The following is a 25,887-nucleotide window of genomic DNA, read 5'->3' as shown; positions in this document are numbered from 1 at the left end:
GATCAGAAAACCTCGAATTAAGGGCAAACTTGAACGAAGGCAGGCTGTCCACAGCTGTTTATATGTTGTATACTCATTGTTTGGTCAATAAAGTTTGTATGGAGAAAAAAAAAGGGGGCTGTCCACAGCCGCTCACGACCTACATAGGTAGGTCGGCTGTCCCAATTCGAAGTGTACTTCAAATGCACCGTCGATTTCCCCAAATATCAAGCGTGGTCCGGTGCACGCTTCGTGGTCCCATATATCCCACAATTCATAGCGCGGCAGTGGGTGTGGATAATTTTGCCACAAAATACGGCAGAAGGGAGCGGCCGAAGAGTGAGCTGTCAAAAGTAAGTACTGAATATGATGTCACTTATTTATGTGGGAATGTTTATGATAGGTTTGTAGCTTGAACCTATTCGCTGGAACGTTGAAGACAATGTAATTACACAGCAAGCAAGACACGAGTAGGCAAGTTCTTTATGTTTCACGTGCACGGGAGAGAACTGGACAGGCACCGTTCCTTCGCTTGACCCCAGTTGCTCTTTTATTTTTCTCTTTTATTGTGGTTACATGAATATGCATAGGTTCATTAACATATAACATCTTACATAGGTATACATGTGAACAAAGAATACCGTGTGTGTGTGTGTGTGTGTGTGTGTGTGTGTGTGTGTGTGGAATGTGACTCCCCAAAGCTGGTGCCAGGAGTCTAGCGGTCCATCTAAACAAAAGGCTCTTACACTCAAACAGATATACGTGTGTTTGCTATACCATATATCAGCAGGAGAAGATACGACCTCTCCTAGGAGACGTGTGATCTATACCAGAACACTCTGAGGAGGAGTGAACGCACTCCCCTCTTCATGCTACACAGAGTTGTTATAGACCTCCTAGGATGAGACATTCTTTCAATCTACAAATGATTAGCGCTCAAGGAAAAAGTTTGTACGAAGAGTTTACGATTCACCTGGACCAAACCACACTTGGCATGTTGATGGATATGACAAATTAAAGCCATATGGTTTGGCTATCAGTGGTTGTATTGATGGCTATTCGCGGAAGGTATTATGGTTGGTTTGCAGAGCAACTAACAGCAACCCAGAAGTCATAGCTCAACACTACGTTCAGTGTGCTTCAGAGTTTGGAGTCATACCAGTGCGACTTCGCACTGACTGCGGCACTGAAAATGGGACGATGGCAGCAATGCATTGTGCCTTACGGTCATCTCATCAAGATTTTTTTGCAGGAGCTGCCAGTCATATGTATGGATCTTCAACAACAAATCAAAGAATTGAAAGCTGGTGGCCGTACTTCAGAAAACAGCGGTAGGTTTTAAAATTTTTCAAGAAACAACTATATTAACCAGATAAAAGTGTGGCTGTAATATATAGTCTGTGATGCAGAAGCCTTGCTGTGTATCACACCACCTTTCCTTTATAGCTTCAATGTGTAGCCATTATGTTACATACAAGTATAAGATAGGAAATATAAACTGTAATAGTCAATAAAGAAAGTAAGATGAATAGAAATCCAAAAGGCACGCACTTTACATCAACTCAAGAAACAATTTCATAAACGTAAGAAATAGTGAGGCTTTGAAGGCTGGTGATTTGTGAACTGATGGTATGTTTTTGTCTCTTTTAGAACACAGTTCTGGATGGACCTTTTGAGTGACATGAAGGAAATGCACCTCTTCAATGGTAGTCATGAACACATGTGCTTGGTGCGCTTCATTTTCATGGCTGTGCTTCAGAGGGATCTGGATGAATGCAAAAGAAAGTGGAACACGCACCTGATCCGTCCAGTTAGTCAGTCACGCTGTCCATCTGGTAAACCCGATGTGATGTATTACCTACCTCATAGGTTTGTATCACTCTTGTCAATTAAAGATGTGAAAAATCAAAATTCTGTAATTTAAGTAGAAATCACAAAAATGACGTTTTTTAGCACATCTATGCACTTGATCATATAGTCTGCTTTTACTGTATGGTCATAAAAAGCAGAGTTTAGGTTTGGTGGACGTGACTGTGGCCTTGCAGTTGGACATCAAGAGCTGAGTCAGTTCAGGATGAGTTCAACTCCCGATTTCTGTGGAGACCCTCACCTACAGGAATATTTTGAAGGACTAAACAGTGGCTTCAGTTCATCACAGACATTGAAACTACATCAGACTAAAAGGACTTGCTGGGTTGTAATGCCAAGGTTCCCACACATCCCAGAACTGTGGAGTCCACTTTGTGGTTATAATAATGCACCACCTGCACTTTTGTGAAGGCTAAAAAAAATGTTTTTTGCTTCAAGTAGAACACAATTATAGTTCATCAGTTTATAGTCACTTAAAAAATAGCCTTTGTGTTTTTCCAAATAAGAATATCAGTTGTGACTGTGAGATCAAATAAATTATTTCTGCTAACAGATGATATTGTGAAGACTCTCTTAACCTCCACCTTAAATGCAAGACACGTGTTGGTATTATTAGCTTTATTAATACAGGTTGATATAAAATAAAGGAGTAAAAACACTCTAATTTAAGTAATAAGATTTATTGTTAACCTTAACAAGGCAAAGTACACTTTGCACTGACATACAAACTGTGTAAAATGTACAATATCTATGAATATATTTATTCTAAATGCTGAATAGTAGTAAAGGGAATTCTTTCTAAAGCTAAGGGTACTAAAAGTAATCATTTCAAATCACAGACATTTACTTTAGCATTGTAACTAAAACAAAGGTCTTGGCCCAACAGATATCTAGCCAATTTCTTTAAACCAACCTTTTTGTATAAGAACAAAAACACAGTTGAAATGAAGACTATATTACAGCGTGAGGATCAAACTGCAAATCGATCAATACAGACCAAAACCAGGAGAGTTTAATATTCCAAAGTCCATATCAGCCTGGAACTGCTTATATGACTGAGCCATTGGTATCACAATGGTGTTTGCACATGTTTTCCCAAGTGGGAAACGTGATGCATCACCAAACAGCAATCTTGATCTTGGTTCCATTCCAGCTGGTGGAATGCTGTTTAGGCCCGTGGCAAACATCAGTATGTCTTGTAGGGAGACTGCTGTTTTGGTATCTAGAATTGAATAGAATGTAGCTAAAAATAAATCTGTATTTTCTAAAAATTTCAAATACAAACCAGAATATAAGAAACTTGGATCCTCAAATGTTCCAAAGTATTATGTTTTTACTTTTTTTCCAAGATTAATAGCACAAACACCCATACCAGTTCAATATAATGTAATATAAAACAGCAGCTCTGTGATGACTTACTATTGCAGTACAATTTCTCCATTTTAAACAGAAACTGTAAAGGTGATAATTGGACTCTGTTAGTATTATTTAGGTCATGCTAGGCTAGGTAGCTCCCCAATAGCCACTGCTGGCAGCACATTCATCCCCGAAGGGATGAGTTAAATCCACCCCCCCCAAAAAAAAACAATTGTAACAATTGTAACAAGAATGTGCAGGAGATTCAACTGCTAAAAGACAATAAAAGTGCTTCTGTTCTATAGCAGAAATATCACCTGACAGTTTAAACTTAAAAAAAAAATATAAAAGTGATATTCATGAAAGAGCTGCTTTATTGGTTTGCACTGATCATAGTAATTTGTTTGCAAGTTTTGTATTATACAAACCTTCAGCGTCTATCAGATAGTCTCGCCAGAATCCAAGCACCCTGGTTTCTTCCTGCCGTCTTGAACTGCCAGCTTCACTCAGGACCACTGCAAACATGTCCTCTAAAACATCAGATGTCAGCGGCTCTGGTCTTGAGCACATGAAGGGTTGGAACAACAAAGGATGCTGCTGCAGGGCATGGATTACACCAAGTGTTGCGAGGCCATACTTAAATCTATAAGGGGAAAATTGTCATCAGCACTACAATAAAAACATGAAAACAAACACTTTTTGAATGTTTTATTTTAATTATTCCTAAAGCACAATGGATTTTACATACTTTATTGATCCTAGGGGGAAATTAGATCTCAGCATTTCACCCATCACCCTTGGGGTGAGCAGTGAGCTAGTGCTGGCTGTCTTACTCAAGGACACACCTGGTGTGTGGGCTCTCATCGAACGTGCTACCTTCTGAATCCCAGTCTGATGTTTTATCCATTGCTCCATCATGCCACCTTCCAAATTTATATTTTACCATCTGCATTTCTATTCATCAGCAAGTGGATGTTGCAAATGCATTTTCAGTCAGTACAGTACGGTTTATTCTCAATAAAATCAATAATCTAAAAGATCAAACCACCTACAAACATCAAATTTGCACTGCAATTTTTTAAAGTACCTGCCTAAACACGGTCACTGGCTGAACTTGTGTTTGCAGCTTTGTCCAGTTTTATGCAGGGACTGATAAGTAACAAGAATTCTAATAGAATAAGTGTTTAAAAGTTTGAAATTTGATCTCTGTCCTCGCAGCTTCACATGATTTGTTCCATACTGAGTAAAGCATGCATGATAACTCAAAAACTTTTTGCAAACATTAGGCTCCAAGTATAATTAACCATGGAAACAATAAATAAAAAGGGAAGATGCAAAGCTGTAAAATTAAGCAAAAACATATATATTATTCCAAACAAATTTGGTCAAAACAATAGGCGGCTTCTGTAGCTGTTGTCTGTTATCAATTCAGTATAGTGTCGCTTATGGTTTAAAAAACAATTTTGTTACAAAACTATTATTAAAATAGTGTAGCTACATTGTTCCATTATTTAGTATCAGTCCAAACACTTACAAATATGTTACCTTTGGATTGAGAAGTGGTTGCGGTATATGATGTACCACTTAAGGTAGTCCTTAATGATGTTGCCTTTACTATCTAAAGAGTCTGGAAATCCATAGCAGCCAGCTGTCTGCAATAAGCTGCAGTGCATTTCAATGCACCCATGGAGTTCCTTCAGCGTTGCAGCATTGGATATCTAGTGTTTACATAAGAAAAAAAACAAAATTGCAGTATCACAAGGTTGTTGTGCATGACGTTCACATCAAAATTATTTTAAATATAATTACTACTGCACTTCAATGTTTGGTCTATATTTTAAAGCATGTTATTCTGGTATTGTTTTCTACTCCTCTACTTAAAGTCACACATTTATCTTTGTTCATAATTAACAAACATCGGTACACTTTGCATGCTGATTAAAATTACAACTACTTTGGAGCACAGTGTCACAGTCCAATGTGCAATTAACACATCAAGCTTTGTGATAACAAAAGAAATTGTAGTTTTAAAATAGAATATTTAAATCAACATACTTCCAACAGAAAAGCTTTTGTAGCTTCATCAGTTACATCTTCAATTGTGACCTCCACCACATCAGACTTTGTTGTCCCAATCAGATGCTGGTAGAGTGTCTTGGAGAGGAAGGCAGGCCCTGGACCACCATGTACCAATGATGTGGCAATCATTCTGCCAGCAAGGAAATATTCATCCTCTCTTGCAGCTGGTAATGGATTTATTTAGTTAGTTATGCTAAAATAATGCTTTTAATTATATGCCTTTTAATCATCCAAGCTTAACTTCAAAATGTATTAATTTAATTTTATGGTCAGATGGTATAAATTTCTCACCCGCGCTGTCAAATGTAAGAAATTTGCTGTCCTCGGGTCCATCAAAGATTCGTCGTGATCTAAGGCATTTCATTAATAATGTCAAAAATCCACGTTTAGGACCACCATTGTCCATTCCATCTTCATGCTGTCCTGCGTCATCGCTGAACTTCACAAGTATATCATCATTTGGGTTGTAAGACACACGTCTAAAGCCCCGAGCTGCTCCATCCCAATCATTTGCCCTGTTTATATTAAATCTGCTGACAGATGTTTTTATTGTCTTAGACGCCAGCTCTTCAAGTACTTCTGCAGCAGTCAGGCCATTTGTACTAGAACAGAAAAAAACTATTAAATATCACATAAAATGAGGATGTTATTACTCACTTTTAGCATATTTACATTCTCACATTTAAATGTATACTTACCTTTGTGTTTCACTCTCATCCTTTTCGATGAGAACTTCTTTGTCTGAGTCACTATCAATTACAATCGGTGCATAAACACTTGTGTATGTGCTGCAATGAAAAACATTTAGTGGGCAAAGTAGAACATTTATTAAAATCTAAAGTTAACTAAGATTTTATTGGTCTAGTGTCTCAATACACAAATTTCTGTGTCCAAAACCTACCTGTAGCAGGGACCTTGAGTCTAAAAATCAAAAATATATGAACAGTTAATATAATTTATGTTTGTAGCCTGTATGATAATTATTAATGACATTTTTCAGAGTCTTACTTCAGAAGAAGTTTGCAAGTTTGACCCCCTGTAAAGAATTGAAATAATTTTAGAATTTACAATATACTACATAATAATGTCTTTTGGCTCCTCCCTATTCAGGGTCGCCGCACTGTATCCTCCACAATGCAAAACTTGCCTATTTGTTGAAGGTGCTGTTTCCGGCATGCTGTGATTATCTGGAAAATCCCATAACCGATAAGTAGTAAAATAAGTTTAACAGCACTTTTGAAAACTTTAAACTTTTCTTCAATATATTGGTGTATACAAACACAGACACACACACACACACACACACACACACACACACACAAAACACCGGTAAAAAAAACACTAACCACAGTGTCCGACAGTGGGCTTTCTACTACTTTTACTTGAACTTCATTGTCCTCTTCAGATTCACACTCTGTGTTGCAATCTGCAAATATTCAATGATTAAAAACATACAGTCTAATTTAAATATATGTATGTATTGAAAGCTATATCTAACAATTAGCAAACATACAGAACACTTTGGCTATGCAGCACAAATTAAATATATTTCAAAATTGTGGCAAAATCATGTCACTCTCTGATTAACATTTCTTTTTTAAAATCTTGAATTATTTTTAATATTTAAAATTTATGATTGTCACTGCATTATCAGAATCACTTACCAGTATTTAAGAAGTCATCATGGTTACAAATGGCATCCTTGTATTTTTGGATGGTGAAAGGGGTGTTGGTCCCAGGAATTGTGCTAACTTCCCTTGCATCAGGGTATAGCAGTACATAGGGTCCATCGGCCATGTCCTGGTTAAAGTCCTTATGTTTTTTCACGCTGACAGACAAGACTTGCTCAGTTGACCAGTGAGAATGAACATCAACCGGAAGTGACTTTCCTCGAACAGGTCTTATACCATCACTGGTCCTTGTCATGATGCCAATCTGTATCTAGAAATGAGATTAACAATAATACGTTTTTCCATCTTTGCTCCTGCATGGTCTTCCCTGTCTTCCATTTTATTTCTGATCTGTAGTTGTGCTCCAGCTGTGCCTTGCCTCAAAAGACAACATTATCGACTAAATCTAGTTTTAACAGGGGGCATATATCATTGAAGGAATGTTGACCAAAGGCTGACAATTACAAAATTCAGATCAGGTTAAAAATTGTAAGCCCTGTATCAGTGGTCAACTACAATCCCCAAGAGCGGCAACTAGATCGTTTCTAGTTTCTTCAACGTTCCCCGAGCAACACTAATGTCCAAGGTTGCGATTAACTGAACACACCAATATACAGGTAATGAACAGCAATCAGCCTCAAAGTAAATTAAACAGAGATAGTACGGGGTGGGGGGGAGGTCCATAGCTGTAGAGGACATAGTTGGCCACCCTTGCAATATATACAGTTCCTTTCATATGCATATGGAAATTTACAGTGATGCCTTGGCAGTGCTACAGGTAATTTGGATTTTGTATTAGCAACAAAAGTGATCAACTTCCACGTTCAAGTTTATGACATACCTTCACTGGTTTATGTTCCTTCTGTTCCTGGTGTTTCTTTGAAAAAAAGGCCTTTCTCTCCCTTTCTTTCACATCCCTAAATTTTATAAATGACTCCACTAATGATTTCCCAGCTATAAACAGAAAAAAATTAAGTTATTATCATTTTAGGGAAGGGACAGTTAAGAAGATTTATTTAATACAAATATGTGTTTTACCCTGTGTAGACTGTATAGTTGTGCCAGTCAGGATGCTGGAACTGGTAGATGGAAGAGCTGCTGCCTCTTCACCAAGGGCAGTATTTCTCGACACAGTGCTGGTGATGTCCTTTAAAAACTTGATGTTTTTACCACATAGACTACAAAAGACAGGACTGTCTGCCAAGAGGTGTCCACAGAAGGGACAGTACATCTGTAAAAATGACCCCATAAAATGTTTTACAAAATTAAGATTCACTACAACTTATCACTACAACAATCTTACATTAAGACTCCTGAATGCACAGACAGATATGCGCAACTCCCAAAAACATTACACTTAGATTTTTATAATCTCTCTTGCAAATACTTGTTTGACTATGAGAATGTTTTTCAATCAATTACTCAGAGGAAAATATTAAAATAAGATTACATATTTTATCTTAACTTTCATTATATATATGTATATAAACTGCATTGCATGCTACTTTTGATGTTTAGCAAAGGACAGAAATCGCTAAAACATTACGTTTTCATACCTTTATCCATTTTTTTAAACCAGTTCTCTCTGAGCAAAGCATAAACTAAGCGTTCATAGTAATAAAAAAAAAATCTAACAACAGTTTGCACATTACCTTTATTATGAGGCGTAGTTGGTCTATCCTTGCCGGTGTTTTCCGCTGGTATCCAACTCCGTGTGTTTGCAACAAACTTGCCGTTTATTTTGCAAATCGAGCTCAACACTGCCCCTAGCCTCCTGGAGCACTTCCATTGTGCTTTGGATTTTGCGTGTGTTTTGGAGTTTGCATGTGTTTTGGTTTTTGCATGTGTTTTGGAGTTTGTACGTGCTTTGTCTCTAGGGGCCACCGTAGATTGGAAATATAAATAACTGCAACTTGAACCTTTGACCCAGAGTTCAAGCTCACTGCTGTATTCATATATATATATATATATATATATATATATATATATATATATATATATATATATATATATATATATATATATATATATATATATATATGGCGCGACAAAGAAGGTGCATAAGAAATACAGCAAGCTGTCCATACCTGAGGCCTTGGAAACTGCCAAGCAAAGACTCACAGCCTTGGCCAGCCGCTTGAGGAGGTACATCAGAGAGATAGAAGGCAGGAGAATAAACCACCTGTTCTCCACAGAACCAGCAAAGGTGTACTCTCAGTGGCAAGGGAACAATAAGAGAACAGCACCACCAAGGCTGGAGACGGAGCAATACTGGAAGAGCATATGGGAGAAGGACGCAACCCATAATGTCAATGCTCAGTGGCTAGTGGATCTGAGGGCAGACGATAGCGACCTCCCTGAACAGGGTCCGGTAACCATCACAGTGGCAGACATCCAAGAAAAGGTCTCCAGTATGAAGAGTTGGACAGCACCAGGGCCCGACATGGTTCACGCCTACTGGCTGAAGAAGCTGACTGCACTCCACGAGCGTCTGGCAGCACAAATGAACCAGCTGCTAGTTAATGAGAGACACTCGGAATGGCTAACCGAAGGTCGGACGGTCCTGATCCCCAAGGACTCCAAGAAGGGACCGGTCCCATCCAACTACCGACCAATTACCTGCCTCAGTACTACATGGAAGCTCCTGTCAGGCATCATATCGGCTAAGATGAACAGGCACATGGGTCAATACATGAGCGGGGCACAGAAAGGGATTGGCAAGAATACCAGAGGCGCAAAACACCAGCTACTGGTAGACAGAACAGTCAGCCGAGACTGCAAGACCAGACTGACCAACCTGTGCACTGCCTGGATTGATTACAAGAAGGCCTATGACTCAATGCCCCACAGCTGGATACTGGAATGCCCAGAATTGTACAAGATCAACAGGACCCTAAGAGCCTTCATCAGGAACTCAATGGGGATGTGGCGTACAACACTAGAGGCCAACTCCAAGCCCATAGCACAAGTCACCATCAAGTGCGGGATCTACCAAGGAGATGCTCCGTCCCCACTGCTGTTCTGCATAGGCCTGAACCCCCTCAGTGAGATCATTAACAAGACTGGCTACGGATACAGACTACGAAACGGAGCGGTTGTCAGCCACCTCCTGTACATGGATGACATCAAGCTGTATGCCAAGAGAGAACGAGACATCGATTCACTGATCCACACTACCAGGCTATACAGCAATGACATCGGGATGTCATTCGGGCTGGAGAAGTGTAGTCGGATGGTAACAAAGAGAGGCAAGGTAGTCAGAACTGAGGGGATCGAACTACCAGAAGGCAACATTGCGGACATAGAGGACAGTTACAAGTACCTGGGGATCCCGCAGGCGAATGGGAACCATGAAGAGGCCGCTAGAAAGGCTGCAACCACCAAGTACCTGCAGAGGGTCAGGCAAGTCCTGAGGAGTCAGCTGAACGGTAAGAACAAGATCCGGGCCAACACCTACGCCCTGCCCGTGATCAGGTACCCTGCTGGGGTAATAGGCTGGCCAAAGGAGGAGATAGAAGCCACTGAAATAAAGACAAGAAAGCTCCTGACCATGCATGGAGGGTTTCACCCCAAGTCCAGCACCCTGAGGCTGTACGCTAAGCGGAAGGAAGGAGGCCTGGTGAGTGTCAGCACCACAGTCCAGGATGAGACAAGAAACATCCACGAATACATCACGAAGATGGCCCCAACTGACAGCGTGCTCAGTGAATACCTCAGGCAGCAGAAACCCAAGAAAGAGGAGGAAGGCGAGGAACCATCATGGAAGGACAGGCCCCTGCACGGTATGTACCACCGGCAGATAGAGGAGGTGGCTGATATCCAGAAATCCTACCAGTGGCTGGACAAAGCTGGACTGAAAGACAGCACAGAGGCACTAATCATGGCAGCACAAGAACAAGCTCTGAGTACAAGATCCATAGAGGCTGGGGTCTATCACACCAGGCAAGACCCCAGGTGCAGGCTGTGTAAAGATGACCCTGAGACAATCCAGCACATAACAGCAGGGTGCAAGATGCTAGCAGGCAAGGCATACATGGAACGCCATAACCAAGTGGCCGGCATAGTGTACAGGAACATCTGTGCCGAGTATAACCTGGAAGTCCCAAGGTCAAAATGGGAGATGCCCCCAAGGGTGGTGGAGAATGACCGAGCTAAGATCCTGTGGGACTTCCAGATACAGACGGACAAAATGGTGGTGGCTAACCAACCGGACATAGTGGTGGTAGACAAACAGAAGAAGACGGCCGTAGTGATCGATGTAGCGGTTCCGAATGATAGTAATATCAGGAAGAAGGAACACGAGAAGCTAGAGAAATACCAAGGGCTCAGAGAAGAGCTCGAGAGGATGTGGAGGGTGAAGGCAACGGTGGTCCCAGTGGTAATCGGAGCACTAGGTGCGGTGACTCCCAAGCTAGGCGAGTGGCTCCAGCAGATCCCGGGAACAACATCGGAGATCTCTGTCCAGAAGAGCGCAGTCCTGGGAACAGCTAAGATACTGCAGGACCCTCAAGCTCCCAGGCCTCTGGTAGAGGACCCGAGCTTGAAGGATAGACCGCCCGCAGGGGCGAGATGGGTGTTTTTTGTGTATATGTATTTATATATATATATACACACACATGTATATCATAATAATCTGAAAATACATATAATATTGGCCATATTATATTTACATTACCACAGTGAGATGATTTTAGTCTCATGAACAACATTAGCTAATTGTTATTTACTAATCTTAAAATGACTGTTCAGTACAGAAATGAAGCCCAACAATCATGTTTTACAGTCCTGTGGTCTCAGCCTCAGATACTCAACTAATCAAAGTGATGTCATGACAAAAATGAATGACCAACACAACATTTTTTCTCCTTCATTTATGTCACACAAAACTGTATGTAACGTTTCTCGCGGTTAGTATCATGGTTGCTAGGCAACCTGAACAGCGCGACGAAGGATAGACCGTCCCATTTCACAAGCCTCTCACTTCCGCACTTCTCGTACTTATAGTACGCACCGTACGTAGTACGCGTAGTGTGCGTACTTCAAAAGTGCAGACCCTGAATTGGGACACAGCCGTAGTGTCATTCGGAGAATCCTTCCTCTGAATTCGGACACAGCAGATGAGCCTCAGGTGTGTAATTGCCTGCAGGTGTGTGGGCCAAAGGCAGGAGTCCGTGGTGAGCTCCGCCCAGGCAGGGAGGAGACAGGACAGGTAGAGAGTGATAAAAGCTGTATCGCACACTGGCTGCTTAAATCAAACTTTTAGAAGTTGAGAAAGAAAATAAAAGATTACCCCAAACTGAATATGGGCATGATTTACGACAGTAGCTGAAAAACCCACTGGAAAAGGCACAAATGAGATGACAGGTTTCATGTCTTGTTCACTGTTTCCCTCCGTGCTCTGTTTGTGCGCAGGCTGCCCCACTCACCCTCCCCCAGCTAAACATCACATCACTGTTAGTACGCAAATGACCCGGTGTCAGGTTTTAGAAACATTTTTAATTTTTCCTTTAATTGCGGGACTTTGTTTTAAAACTTGGTGGAGCGGAAGTAACGCTCAGCACGGACTGTTGTGCCTAAAGTGGGTGCGCCGCGCCTTCAAGCTGGACTCAGGTATATAAAGAACCCATGTGGAAGTATTGGGGTTAAGTTAAATCCAATTTATTAACCTACCTCTGAGGTGAAGTGCAACTGCGAAGAACACCACGGCAGGCAATGAGGTGCGTTTAATGTGACTCTGTTAATTTGAGTGTCCATGAAATTAATGTCTTATTTTATTCTTACTTTATTTTGCAAATTTAATTAAGATAGATTTTATGTTGTTGGTTGTAAAGATTTGGATGAATACTTTATTTTATTCTGTATTTCTATTTTTCAGTTTTATTTTTCAAGACACGGTGAATTGTCTTTTTCTTTGTAACTTGGCCTACTTTTTTTTAAGTTTTGTTAATATTGGCAGTAGTGAGAAGTGTTATTGTTGGGCTTGAATATATTTGATATAGGCCATCCAATTAAGGTAAACGTTTTTAGTTGTTGGAATCTCATGAGAAATATTTTATTTATTTTGTCTTTTGTTGTTTTGTTTTTCTGTTTTCCCCTTGAGGGATTACAACTTTAACGTGGTCAGGGGGGTTTGTGTACCTTAGTGACGATAAAAGCTAGACCAGCAGAAGCTTAGCCTTTAGGTGGGACACCCAAGTTGGTCAGGCCTTAGCGTAGAGGCCTGAGGAAGTACAATCCAATTACATGACAAAAACAGTTATCCAGAGCACCCCACCCAACCCCCACCCCTTTGCCACCTCCGTTGCCACCATGTGCCCCTTTACATTTCTGTCTGCCCCCTCATGTATGCCTGTCTGGAACCAGCCCAGTCTCACACACACTTATACTCCCTGACATTTCTGGTGAAAAATCCCAGAGTTACACAGCATCCCTTAACAAACAAACCTATGTAGAATTACATAAACTATGCTTCTGATAATTTTAATGACTGCAAGCTTTTTATGCAGTTTTGCGTTAAATATGGTAATTCAGTCTTTTTTAAAACTCTTAAATGAAGTCTGTAAAAACATCTGTGAAGTGTATAAATGTTATTTATTTTTACCTGTTCTTGATCATATGAATTCAGACAGTTTCTGAAAGTTACTCAGTAATTTGCCTAAAAAGCTAAAAGTCACGAGTAGTTCTTCAAACACGTCGAGATGTGACAAGAGATTTATACACAGACACAGTCTTCTACTCGCCCCACGTCCCTGCTACATTTGACAGTAAAGACGAGAAAACTTGGCAACCAAAAAAAGAAAAGATGAGGAGGCGACATGAAACCGTGGCAACAGCACAGAGCCTGAAACATCTGCTAATGTTAGCACAGCTGTGAGGAGACGGACGAGCTCAGAGTCACGCTCGTGCTCTGACGCCTGTGAATGCTAACGTGCAGATTGGTTATAGTTTTACTGGTGTTGGAGTCACAGGCGTCTCTAATCCCAGAATCATCAAAGTCAGGGAACGTGACTAACAGACACTCGGACTGAGAGGGAAGAAGACGCAGGTGGAAGCAGGAAACGATATTTCCCAGGTTTACAAAAGGACAGAAGACACAGGGAAAGGTAAACGGTAAGAAACACAAGCGAGGAAATCCATTAAATCCGAATTATTAATTACTAAAATCCAATCCAATCCAACTTTATTTATATAGCACTTTTAAAAACAACAAAGTTGACCAAAGTGCTTTCCAATAATAAAATAGAGATAGCAGTTAAAAACCATACATTAAGCATACAATGAAATCAATAAACAAAATAAATATATAATTGAAAAAGAAGATAAAAATAAATCAGTGTATATATTAAATATTAAAACATGAGTAAAATAAACAATAAGATATACAATGAATACGATTAACAAAGTAAAAAGATTAAGAATGACCAACAGCTGACTAAAAACTGACTACAAACTGACTCTGATAATACTCCTAAAAAGCCTTTGAAAAAAAGTGTGTTTTTAAAAGTGATTTAAACATTTCAAGTGTTGGGGCCAACCTAATATGGAGGGGCAGTTTGTTCCATAGTTTGGGGGCCACAACAGCGAAAGCTCGGTCCCCTCGGTGTTTCAGTCTCGACATGGGGACAGCAAGGAGTGACTGGTCAGATGATCTGAGAGACCTTTGTGGAGCGTATTGGTGTAAAAGGTCTGACAGGTAAGAAGGAGTCAGGCCATTTAAGACTTTAAAAGCAAGCAATAAAATTTTAAAATGAATTCTAAAATGGACAGGCAACCAGTGTAAGGAGGCAAGAACAGGGTAATGTGCTCATGTTTGCGTGTCCCTGTCAGCAGGCGAGCAGCAGCATTCTGGACCATTTGCAAGCGTGATAGTGAAGCCTGATCAATACCAATATAAAGTCCATTACAATAATCAAGGCGAGTGGTCACAAATGCGTGCAAAACTCTCTCCAAGTCACAAAAAGAAATAAAAGGTTTTACTTTAGAGAGCTGCCTCAACTGAAAAAAGCTTTTCCTCACCACTGTATTTACTTGTTTGTCCATTTTAAGAGCTGTGTCAAATTTTACTCCAAGGTTGGTGACAATTGATTTGACACACGATGTAAGAGGACCCAAGTCAGATGGAGGGACACCAGGTCCATTCGGCCCAAATATAATGACCTCGGTCTTCTTTTCATTAAAGTTTAAAAAATTCAGAGCCAGCCATGCTCTGATATCCTTAAGACTTTCTAAAATAGGCCTGAAGGGGTTAAGGTCATTGTGTTTCAGCGGTAGATAAATTTGACAATCATCTGCATAAAAATGAAATGAAACTTTATGTTTTTTAATAATATGGCCAAGGGGAAGTAAATAAATACTAAAAAGAAGGGGCCCAAGGATGGATCCTTGAGGTACACCACATGGGAGGAGGGCGGAAGATGAATGAAATTTACCAAGTGAGACAGAAAAACTTCTATCAGAGAGGTATGACTTAAACCACTCCAAGGCAGTGCCTCTAATTCCAACATGATGTTCTAGACGATAAATCAAAATATTGTGATCTACTGTATCAAAAGCTGCTGTGAGATCCAAAAGCACAAGTAAGACAGACTTCCCAGTGTCAGCAGTTAGTAAGATATCATTAAAAACTCTCAAAAGTGCAGTCTCTGTGCTGTGAAGGGCTTTAAAACCAGATTAAAATACCTCAAAAATGTTTTTGACTCTCTGAAAAAGTCTGCAGCTGTGAGCACACTTCTTTTTCTAAAATTTTAGAAACAAAAGGAAGCTTTGAAATAGGTCTGAAATTACACAACAAAGAGGAGGCATCCAGGCCAGGGCGTCTCAGCAGAGGCTGGACCACTGCCTGTTTAAAAATTACAGGTACATGGCCTAAAGTCAGGCTGCTGTTTATAAGCCTTTGAATATAAGGTCCAATAGTGCCCCAAACTTCTTTAAAAAAGCGAGGGGGAAGAACATCATTGGGAGAGCCAGACTTGATTTGGGTGACAATTTTACCCAGTTTAGATAGAGACACAGGTTCAAAATGGCTAAAAATTGCTAAAGGCGTAAAAATAACAGAAGGGTCATAAGAAGGGGGTAAAATATGTGCTCTAATAGATAAAATCTTCTCCACAAAGAAATTTAAAAAAGCTTCACAAGTTTCAGCAGAAGCTTCTGTACAGTTGGATTGGGGAGGGTTAAGAACAGAGCTTAAAATACTAAATAAAACACGGGGCTTATGGCAGTTGTCGTTAATAACACCTGCAAAATAGGCGGATTTCTGGTTCTTGACAATTTTCTGATATTTATGCCAGCTATCTCTTAAGATATCATAAGACACTTGTAGCTTGTCTTTTTCCTATTTGCGTTCTGCTTTTCTGCATTCTCTTCGAGCAGCCCGAGTGATGTCGTTCAGCCACGGCTCAGACTTCAATTTAGGCCGCCTGACCTTTAGAGGAGCAACAGTATCCAGAATGATTTGACAAGTAGATAAGAATTTTGCAGTCAGCACCTCAGTGTCGGCACAGACTGAGAGCTCTGAGTCAACATTAAAGGCCTTATTAAAGGCGGTAGAAAACTGGACGGCACTTGATGGTTTAAACATGCGAGAAGCAGTAGGAGGGCCACAGGTAGTGATATTACAGGGAAGAGAAGTTTCAAACAATACAGGCATATGATCAGAAAAGACGACATCATAAATTTGAAGATTATAAACAGGTAAACCATAAGACAAAACCAGATCCAGAGTGTGTCCATATTTATGAGTGGGACCAGTGACAGACTGCAAAACATTAAAAGCATCAAGTAGGTTTAAAAAGTCCTTTGCCAATGGTTTAGTAGGACAACACACATGAATACTCACATCACCAGGATTAAGACCTTGTCATACTTTGGCATTATTTCAGCCAAGAACTCAGAGAAGTCATTAACAAAGTTCCTGTTATGTTTTGGTGGACGGTACACTCTAAGAAATAAAACATGGGCTTTTTAAAAATTAATTCATAGTTTTATGTTCAATATACTTAAAATTTTTAATCTTAAGGGTGTAATTAATATTTTTAAATTTCATTTAATTAATTGTAAACCGTTCTAATGTTAAATAATATTGATATTTCCAATTTATTGAACACATTTAATTCAGTCCAAAGAGCCCTTTCCACATCCTTTCTGAGCATGCGCAGAGAATGAAAAAAAAATCGCGCACACGCATTGACCTTCATCTACGCCATACTGTGCTTTGGCCTCGTGTCTGGAAAGAGGGATTAATCACGATTCATCCGTTGGAGTTAAGGTAATTTCTTCCTATTTTTAATAGAATATAATTTAACTAGTACTTTGTGATAATGTATGGCGTATATTTTTCCGGTAAATATGTGGGCCGTATGTGTTCTGTAGGTTGTAGCATTTTGCTAGCATTGGAAACATTCATTTGCATATTCGACGTTACTGCACATCTGCGTTTAAAATTTCATTCGAACTCCGAATAGCACACTTATTTTATTTGTTTTATTGCTCTATCAACGTTAGCCAGAACAAGAATTGGGATACATGTGCAGTGATTGTTGACGAGTCCATACTCGTCTGTTTCACTTCGCGCATCGAGTCTCAAAGAGACCTCTGAAGGTGACCCCCAATTGCCCCCAAAAATAAAATCAAGTATACTGGGTGGTTAGTGCTCCGTTTGTTTCGGTTTGTGCTGGTAAAATCATCGTTTGTATCGCTATGATGTCAAAGATATTGCACTTTTATTTAATAGGTCATTCAGAGTTCACCAGCCCCCGGCCCAAAATAGGCCAAAACATGCCACAAAATGCTCTGCCTGGTTAGAGCTTGTTTGTGCCGTTAAAATTAACATTTGTGCTGCTACGGTTTTCCAGTTATTAATGTTTTATTTTTTCGCAATGACGTCACGGGCGTCGAGCGCGCTCCCCGTGCTTACGGGCGCGAGTGAGCGTCCGGGTGATGTAGACGTCGTAGGAAACGCTCGCTGGCACCCGAGCATTTTGTGGCATGTTTTGACCTATTTTGGGCCATTTTCGTGTTGCTTTGGTGGGGGGGGGGGCGTGAACTCTGAATGACCTATTAAATAAAAGTGTAATATCTTTGACACCTAGCGATACAAAGATGATTTTACCAGCACAAACCGACACAAACGGAGCACTAACCACCCATACTTGATTTTATTTTGGGGGGCAAGTGGGTCATGTTCACAGACTGAGCTGCTCCGGTATATAATGGTAAACGTGCTCACAGGAACAGATTTATGAAATGAGTAATAGAAATTTTGCAGCATTTGAAATTTAACTTGTATTATTAACACATTTTAAAAGAAACAGGAGTGTTCTTAAGTTTAGACCATTTCTGTGCTACCCCTTTGCATGTGTCTCACTGTACACGATTAATTTTTTCTTGTTTTCTTTTTCTCTCAGGTTGCTGGTTGTGGAATTTTGGAGCTGCAGAGATTTGAGCTGTGCTCCAAAAGTGCATGTTGAAGGTACCAAATGCTTTCGTATTATTTACTTTTTCCTTAATACACAATTTTAAATTTTGAATTCTCTTATTTGGTCTTTCAGGTTATGAATGTGGTGTTGTAAGCTTTGCTCTTTAAGTGTATCTAAAAGGTACCAAATTCTAAAACACTTGAGACTTAAACACTCAATTCTTGGTCTGAGACGCTCATATCCGTGCATTTACAGTCATTGTCCTTGTACTTTCAAAACATGGGGTGGTCTTAGGACTCATCTAAGTCGTGCACGTGGTGCTAAGCCCTCTCACACTGTAGAACATGTTATTTTGACTTGTCCTTCTTGTCCTGAAAGCCACATATCAACAAGCAGAGAATGCTTCCTCCATATTAATAAACATCTCAAGAGGTTGGAGACAGTAGATTGTGTTTATCAAAATTGTTCTTTCAAAACTAATGTGTATGGTACTTTCCAGACACACAAGAGTAGAAAACATTCTTCATGCACGCTAAGAGATTTCAAAAATGAAATAGTGAAAAGAACTGAATTTACAAGTAATAATGATCTTTCTGAGGAGTCTGCAGATGAAGGGCCCCCTGACTTGGATTGTGAAGCTGGTGTAGTTAGTGAAAATTTGGAGGAAGCTGTAGTTAAAAACCTTGCCTTGGTTTTGTTAAAGTTGGAGGTCTTTTCACATGTACCAACATCAGCAATTGACAATTTACTCGAGGGGCTACATTTTCTATTCACTACTTCTGCTTTACCCTTAACAAATAGCTTAACTTTGGCCGTTCTCAAGGAGCATAATATTGAGGTTAGTGCATCGCTAGTGAATGAGTTGTGCACTGCATTATACACTGGAAATCCACTACTTAGAAGTATTGCAAAAGGAGGGTCACTTGAAACAACATTTAAGCGCAAGAAGTTTTACAATGAAAAGTTTAATGTTGTTGAGCCAGAGGAATATGTTCTAGAGGAAAAAACAAAAAAAACCTTTCAATATATTCCACTGCTAAAGTTATTGGAGCAGTTACTTCAACGTGAAGATATTGTTGGAAAGCTAGTTGAAAACTATAAAAGGAGTCATTCAAATTCATAACTGCTTACATGTTTTCAGGACGGTGAGAATCAGAAGAACAATATTTTTTTTTTCAAGTGAAGAGCTCAGAATTTCATTATGCCTATATATTGATGATTTTGAAGTGTGCAACCCACTAGGAACATCTCGCAAAAAACATAAACTTTGTGCGGTTTATTGGATTCTGGGTAACTTGCCTTCTGGTTGCAGCTCAGCCCTTTCTTCAATCTACTTGGCACTGTTGTGTAAAAGTGAATTAATTAAATCTTTCGGTTATGAAAAAGTACTTGAGCCTCTGCTGCATGATTTAGTCAGACTTGAGAATCAAGGTTTATTCGTGCCCCTCCTTGGTTCGGTTATCAAGGGTACAGTTCAGTGTGTTGTTGCTGATAATCTGGGGGCCCATGGGCTAGGAGGATTTGTGGAGAATTTTTCAGCTAATTATTTTTGTCGTTTCTGTACAGCCCAGCTTTCTGATATAAATACGTGTGAGGTAAAGACAGGATCATTTGAACGAAGAACAAAGGAAAATCATCGGCTTCATGTCAAGACTGCTCAAGAACAAGGTGTGAACTGTTTAGGTGTAAGAAAATCGTGTGTTTTAACGGATAACCTCTCGTATTTTAATGTTGTTACTGGTTACCCTCCCGACATTGTGCACGATTTCTTTGAAGGAATCGTTCCTGTCGAGTTGGCCCAGTGTATTGACCTTCTCGTGTCAAAAAAGTATTTTTCTCTCGAACAACTGAACAATCGTATTCGTTCTTTTCCTTACAAGGAAGGAGATAAAACTAATCGCCCCACTGTGTTATCAAAAGCTGTAAGTAAGAAGAAGAGACGTTCTCTTGGGGGTAACGCACATGAAAACTGGTGTCTTATTCGCTTGCTTCCTTTTATCATTGGACCAAATGTCCCTGCTGATGAACCAGCCTGGCTGGTTATTTTAGACTTAAAAGATATTGTCGAGCTTGTAGTAGCTCCTGTTCACAGTCTTCAATCTGTTGCATATTTGGAATGTAAGGTCTCAGAGCACCGAAAGCGTTACCAACAACTATTTCCTAACCAAAAACTGATGCCTAAACACCAGTTTATTGAGCACTATGCAGAAATGATCAAATGTTTTGGTCCTCTTGTGTCGTTATGGACGATGAGATTTGAGGCCAAGCATAGTTTCTTCAAACAGGCTGTTCGAACATCAAAAGCTTCAGAAACATAGCCGGCTCTTTAGCTCGTAAACATCAGTTAATGGTTGCGTATAGAATGCTTTGTCCTGATGATGAAAACTCTACAGATGTTACTCGCGTGACAGAAGTGCCGTTGGATGTCCTTAAAGACAATGTTGTGAAAAGTATCGCTAACAAACATCCAGACGTGACTGCTGTTAACTTAGCCACTGGCGGTTTTGTGAACAACATTCAGTACAAAAAGGGGATGATTGTTGTGCACGGATCATGTGGTGGTCTACCAGATTTCTGTGAAATTCAACATTTGTGCATTATTAAAAAGAGACCCTCCTTATTCTGAAAAGACTAAATTCATGGTACATGGAGCACTATAGGGCTTTTCACCTACAAACAACAACAGATGTTGTTGTTGTATCCATGACAGAGCTGGCCGACCCATACCCCCTATGCGACTATGAAGTGGGACACTTGTGGATGGTCACCTTAAAAAGACATATTCACATTGGTAATTGTTGTATTTGTTTTCACTCATTGTTAGGTAAACAAACATTTGTGGCAACAAGTAAGTGTAATACAAATAAAACTGTCATGTTTTTAGACTGTATTGAGTAGTGTTTCATGATCCAGGAATTATCTATGTATGTATTTAGAAATATTGTCTGCTGGACAGTATTTCTTAAAAAAATCCCTAAGGATAATCTATACACTGGTCTTGTTTTTCAGCTTGAAGAATGGCTGCTACTTTGAGGGTGATACTTGGGTGGACAATTCATCCAAGTTGGTGCTTCCTTCTGGAATCCCTGGTTCAGTGGACATTTTAAAAGAGGAAATACAAAGACAGTTTGGATTGACTGAAGATTTCAGGCTTCAATATAGAGATGTTGAGTTTGACAATGAATACATGAACCTAACCACAACTGGGGACATTAAAGACAAGAGTACAATCAAAATAATTTACACTCAAAACTCTGCGCCGTCCACTGTGCCCACCACAGCACCCACAGCTGCCTCCAGAGAGACAGTACCACAGTTTGCTGCGCCATCCTTGCCAGACACTGACATCCTTTCCTCCTCAGACTCCAGTGCCTCTTGTTCATCTCTTCGCTTGCGGAAATGGCCCTTAAACTTTCCAATACCAACGTTTAGTTTTGATGTGGAGTTTCAGTTACACAGAGCCCAGCAAGAATATGAAAACAATGGGACTCTCTTAGACCCGAGCCCAAAACTCAAATCTGACATATTAAATATGTTGGCCTCAGAAATTGCAAAATACAGTTTATCCATCAAGTGGAGATATTGATGATGTCGCTAAAGCGTTAATTCAAAAATATCCCTTTCTCAAAGAGACCAGATCTGTGACGGGCTGTGAAGGCTGGAAAGTAAGCCTAAAATACAAAATGGCCAATTACCGGACAACACTGAGAAACATAGGGTGCCCACAGGTGGCAATAAACACTCTACAACACAAGAGAGAACGAGAGAAGAGTCCACGTCGAAACAACGTCAAAAAGCCACGGAAAGCAGAAGTGAACTTTTTACCACAATACCCTGCAGGAGAAACAAAGAAAAGTCTGGAGGAAGAACGACAAGCACTACTGATTGAGGTGAAGAAAACAAACAACGATCAAATAATCAAAACAAAGATGGATAAGACGTTTGCACACAGAAGAAGAGAGGTGATTGAAGAGATGCCATTCATCGCAGAGTTCAAGAGCAGATGGCCGGCCCTCTTCAAAGTACCCGAGGTATGAGTTTGAGTCCTGGTTTAAAACTGGCCGTGAACAGAAAAGTACTGCTACAAAGCTGATGTCACCGAGCTGATGTCTTTTCAGCTTAGTGCAGGTAAATTGTGTTGTGAGAAGGGCAGCACCAATGGAACGAAAAATTTTGGGAAAACGTTGCTAACATTTGATTTGATTTGATTTTATTGATTAGCATTCAAATATCTCAGTGAAGACAGAATAAAGATTACCACAAAGCAAGAAAGCATGAGACAAGGCTAATCAAAAGGTATTGGCTGAATCATTTGCTTATTACGCCAACCCTTTTAACAAAAGATCTTTTTGCATGCAGCTCCTGTACACAGGGCTCGAAGCAAAGAATAAAACAAAGCAAAAACAAAACAAACAAAAAAAAAAACTTTCCACCTTCGATAAATAACTACATCAAAGCAAAACAATCAAGAGTTGTTGGGTTTTTTTTGTTGTTGTTTTTTTTTTGCTCTTTTCATTCTTGATATATATATTTTTCTAATACTGTATTTTCTCATGATACACGTCAGTTTCCTTTTACAACTAAAGTGCAAAATCGTACTGCATGGGTGAGGCACTCTTTTGCAGCCACCTGATTCTGCCAGTCCATCTATAAATGTTTTGGGTGGCATGTTGGAATAACTTTTCTGTCGATTTAAAAATCTTTTTTTTTTCTTTTTTTTTCGTAATCGTAATTGATTTTGGCACATTCCCATCTGATTAATCGATTTTTCCCCCTTTTTTTTCTTTAAATCAAACCTGGACAGCACCAGAACTTTTTGTCTGGGATTAGATCAGGTTTGGTCTGGATTTAGTCCTGTTTTGAGCTGAACTATTTAAAAAATTTTATTTTTGAACTTTGTAGATCAATGCGGAGTTCACCCAAATCACCACAGTTCCACTGCTGTCCACATTCATGAGCAGTCTTGACCAGTACTCTGACCAGTTGATGAAGATTCTACGAAAAAAAGGAGGGGAAACAGCGCGGCGGATCACAGCAGCGTTGTCTGCAATTTCACAGGTATTCTGTCTTGTTTAAATGTTCTGTAACTAATGGATTAGTTGCAGGTTGATCTCAGGTCTGGTTATGAACCTGTATTTTTAACTTTCTTGGGTTATTTTATGCTTGTTCTCTCCTGGGCTATACTTCTCATCTCGCTTTTGGCTTATATTCTGGATTTGGTCCTGACACAAAGCAGAACTAAGTAACTCATGCCCCTAGAGGCCATAAGTGCCGCTGGTGGCATTGCAGCTCTTTTCTTTTTTTGTTACTCATTAATTGTCCAAAGGAATAATTAGCTACACTGAGAAAAGACAAAGGCAAAGGCAGACATTTCACATTTCGCCACAACTCAGTGACACAATAGATTATTTTTTCTTCACTCAAACTTGGTATAAATACTGCAAATGTGGTGGTAGCCCGCATACCTCATATTAACGTGACAGTGTAGTTTTTGTCATTAATTTTTGGAAATGTCTATCAAAATGTTTTTGATTCCTTTGAACAACACTCCTAAGCAACAACACTTTCCTTCCTTCTTTCGGGTGGTACACCACGCTAAAGCTGCATTTTCCGCGACCCAATGTATCGCAATCAGTGTAATTGGACTCTAAACTTATAATCTTTATGGGAATGAATTGGTAAGCTTCTCATTCTCTAACACAAAATACTACTTGCTTGCAAAAAGCATGTTTAAAATTACTTAGGAACAATTATGAATTGGTTAAACAATAATAAAAATTGACTTGAGTTCTGTGGGGGTCTTTAAAAACTTAAAAAAGTAATTGCGCTGCATGTGTTGTTTTGTTTAGACTTCCCGAATCGAAGTGAAGCGTGAATGCATCCTTAAAGCTGTGATTATATACCTGAATGAGAACCCTGAAAATCTCATCAAAGAGTACATGGTAAGTTTATTTTTAAAGGGATATTCCACCCCTCAGTAAAATTTTGACTGTCATAATTCCCAGAGTTTTGTAAGTTGAAAAATGTATTTTCTAAACAAGCCCAGGTATTCTCCTGATCTGGCAGCAATCAGTTTTCTTTAAATTAGCTTACCACAATAAAGTGCATGGGAACTTATAGAATTTTCTTTCCATTCACTTACATTGTTTTATGCGAAACTAAATAAAATAACCCTGGTCAGCAAAATATTGATAATATTATTAATGCATACTCCTTCTGCCCTCTCTCCATGTTTCATGCATCTTCTTCTTGGTCTTTATTTGGTGATAGTCTTAAATCCACATTTTTCTTTGGTCTGTTCTTCTCAGTCTCATTCAGGGATATGTGTAATTAGGGTAGTGTGGACCATTTTAACTAAAATGGAGTGAATAGATAGATGATGCGATGACCCAAATACAACGGATTTAAAATATTTCTGTCCTTTTCAGGATTTCAACGTGATGGAAGCTGATGAGCTCGAGAGGATGGATTTGGGTGTTTATAAAATAATCCATGAAGGAGCACAGCCTGATGACTCCCTTGAAGATGTTGGCATCATTATCGAGAGATGCACTGTCTTGCCGGATCTTTGCGATGTGGCGAGCGGGTGTGCACTTTTGTTTGGGCTAATTTACTGCCTCAATTTACTTCGCTACACATTTGAGTTCTTCCAGAAGGTGCTCATGGGCCTGGAAGACAAAAAACTGTCTATCAAAATACAAGTGCTGAAGAACAAACTCTGCCAAAAGGAGACGCAATGACTCTTCTAGATCAAAATGTCCCCCAAAATAAGTGCTCTGTTTTCTTGCTGAGTAAAAATTTTACTGTTTAAAAGTTTATAAATATATATGTTGATCCTTGTTTGTAAATATTTTTTCAGCACTTTTAATGTTTAAGAGATTTACTGAATGCCATTTTTCTTTTGATTGTGGAAAAGAAAACACAATTCAGAAACTGAGTTTTTTGAACTGGGGACAAAATTACCCAGATTGATGATTTTTTTTTGTTGTTGTTGTTTCACTTTAACATTTCTGCAGTTTGAGTTGCTGTGGTAATTCTGCAGACTGTAGCCATTGCAGACCTACAACTGTACTACACTGCACTGTCACTTAGTTGAAACTGGAAAGTTGTTTCAAATGTTTACATTTTGTTTTACGCACTTCATTTAATGTTGCATTATGCAGTGTTTTTTCCATGTTTAAGCTTTGCCTCATTGAAAGCTTTTGTTCAAGTTGTTAAAGCAACACAATTTTTTTTTTTTTTTTTCTTCTTCTTGTATTTATACTTAGTTTAAGCTCTGGTGTACCAAGTTTCCATTGCAGGTCAAGGATATTGAGTGTTATAAATGTTAAAGTGTATGTGCAAACAAATGTGAAAGGTTGTCACCTGTACTCAAATTAAGTGCTGGATTTTTGGTCTTAGTGTTTAATTAAGAATGTTGTGAGATTTGCTACAGAGATTTGCATTTTTTTTTTTTTTGTTTATTAGAAATACCAAAGTTATAATTCTGAATCTGATTTTTGGAACTGGGGACTAAA

General features: G+C 39.4%; 2 protein-coding genes and 1 long non-coding RNA gene across 4 annotated transcripts; 2 read left to right on the top strand and 1 right to left on the bottom strand.

The window, feature by feature from the left end:
• Positions 1-748: 748 nt before the first annotated feature.
• On the top strand, positions 749-2,348 carry LOC120435900. Its single transcript, XR_005610003.1, has 3 exons — positions 749-1,310; positions 1,630-1,848; positions 1,989-2,348. It is a non-coding gene; the product is annotated as an uncharacterized LOC120435900 (long non-coding RNA).
• A 278-nt stretch (positions 2,349-2,626) lies between these two features.
• Positions 2,627-8,664, bottom strand: LOC120435932 (G2/M phase-specific E3 ubiquitin-protein ligase-like). Of its 2 annotated transcripts, XM_039606133.1 has the most exons (14): positions 8,606-8,664; positions 7,992-8,184; positions 7,795-7,907; positions 6,948-7,224; positions 6,630-6,709; positions 6,431-6,470; positions 6,292-6,319; positions 6,185-6,204; positions 5,982-6,071; positions 5,575-5,885; positions 5,260-5,447; positions 4,750-4,922; positions 3,633-3,847; positions 2,627-3,070 (listed from the first exon to the last, which is right to left on the bottom strand). In XM_039606133.1, the coding sequence occupies exons 6-14, from the start codon at positions 6,457-6,459 to the stop codon at positions 2,835-2,837; spliced, it is 1,290 nt and encodes a 429-aa protein (XP_039462067.1). In that variant the 5' UTR covers positions 6,460-6,470; positions 6,630-6,709; positions 6,948-7,224; positions 7,795-7,907; positions 7,992-8,184; positions 8,606-8,664; the 3' UTR covers positions 2,627-2,834. The 2 variants fall into 2 exon arrangements, with proteins under 2 accessions (XP_039462067.1, XP_039462068.1); XM_039606134.1 differs by lacking the exons at positions 6,630-6,709; positions 6,948-7,224; positions 7,795-7,907; positions 7,992-8,184; positions 8,606-8,664 and having other exon boundaries at positions 6,431-6,474.
• A 12,917-nt stretch (positions 8,665-21,581) lies between these two features.
• LOC120435621 lies at positions 21,582-25,110 on the top strand. The gene is made up of 4 exons (XM_039605374.1): positions 21,582-22,401; positions 23,273-23,428; positions 24,220-24,312; positions 24,799-25,110. The coding sequence occupies exons 1-4, from the start codon at positions 22,054-22,056 to the stop codon at positions 25,108-25,110; spliced, it is 909 nt and encodes a 302-aa protein (XP_039461308.1). The 5' UTR covers positions 21,582-22,053.
• Positions 25,111-25,887: the final 777 nt, after the last annotated feature.

This window comes from Oreochromis aureus, linkage group 22 (genome assembly GCF_013358895.1).
Source record: "Oreochromis aureus strain Israel breed Guangdong linkage group 22, ZZ_aureus, whole genome shotgun sequence".
Taxonomy (NCBI): Eukaryota; Metazoa; Chordata; class Actinopteri; order Cichliformes; family Cichlidae; genus Oreochromis; species Oreochromis aureus.
This window is presented reverse-complemented; position numbering and strand designations above follow the sequence as displayed.

Excerpts from the sequence above, each read along its gene's own strand:
- LOC120435621 (XM_039605374.1), top strand. The coding sequence starts at position 22,054 with ATGGCCAATTACCGGACAACACTGAGAAACATAGGGTGCCCACAGGTG. Across the intron at positions 22,402-23,272 it reads CCCTCTTCAAAGTACCCGAG|ATCAATGCGGAGTTCACCCA; the intron begins GTATGAGTTTGA and ends TGAACTTTGTAG. Across the intron at positions 23,429-24,219 it reads CGTTGTCTGCAATTTCACAG|ACTTCCCGAATCGAAGTGAA; the intron begins GTATTCTGTCTT and ends TGTTTTGTTTAG.
- LOC120435932 (XM_039606133.1), bottom strand. The coding sequence starts at position 6,459 with ATGCCGGAAACAGCACCTTCAACAAATAG. Across the intron at positions 6,205-6,291 it reads ACTTGCAAACTTCTTCTGAA|ACTCAAGGTCCCTGCTACAG; the intron begins GTAAGACTCTGA and ends TTTGATTTTTAG. Across the intron at positions 5,886-5,981 it reads GATGAGAGTGAAACACAAAG|TACAAATGGCCTGACTGCTG; the intron begins GTAAGTATACAT and ends TTTCTGTTCTAG.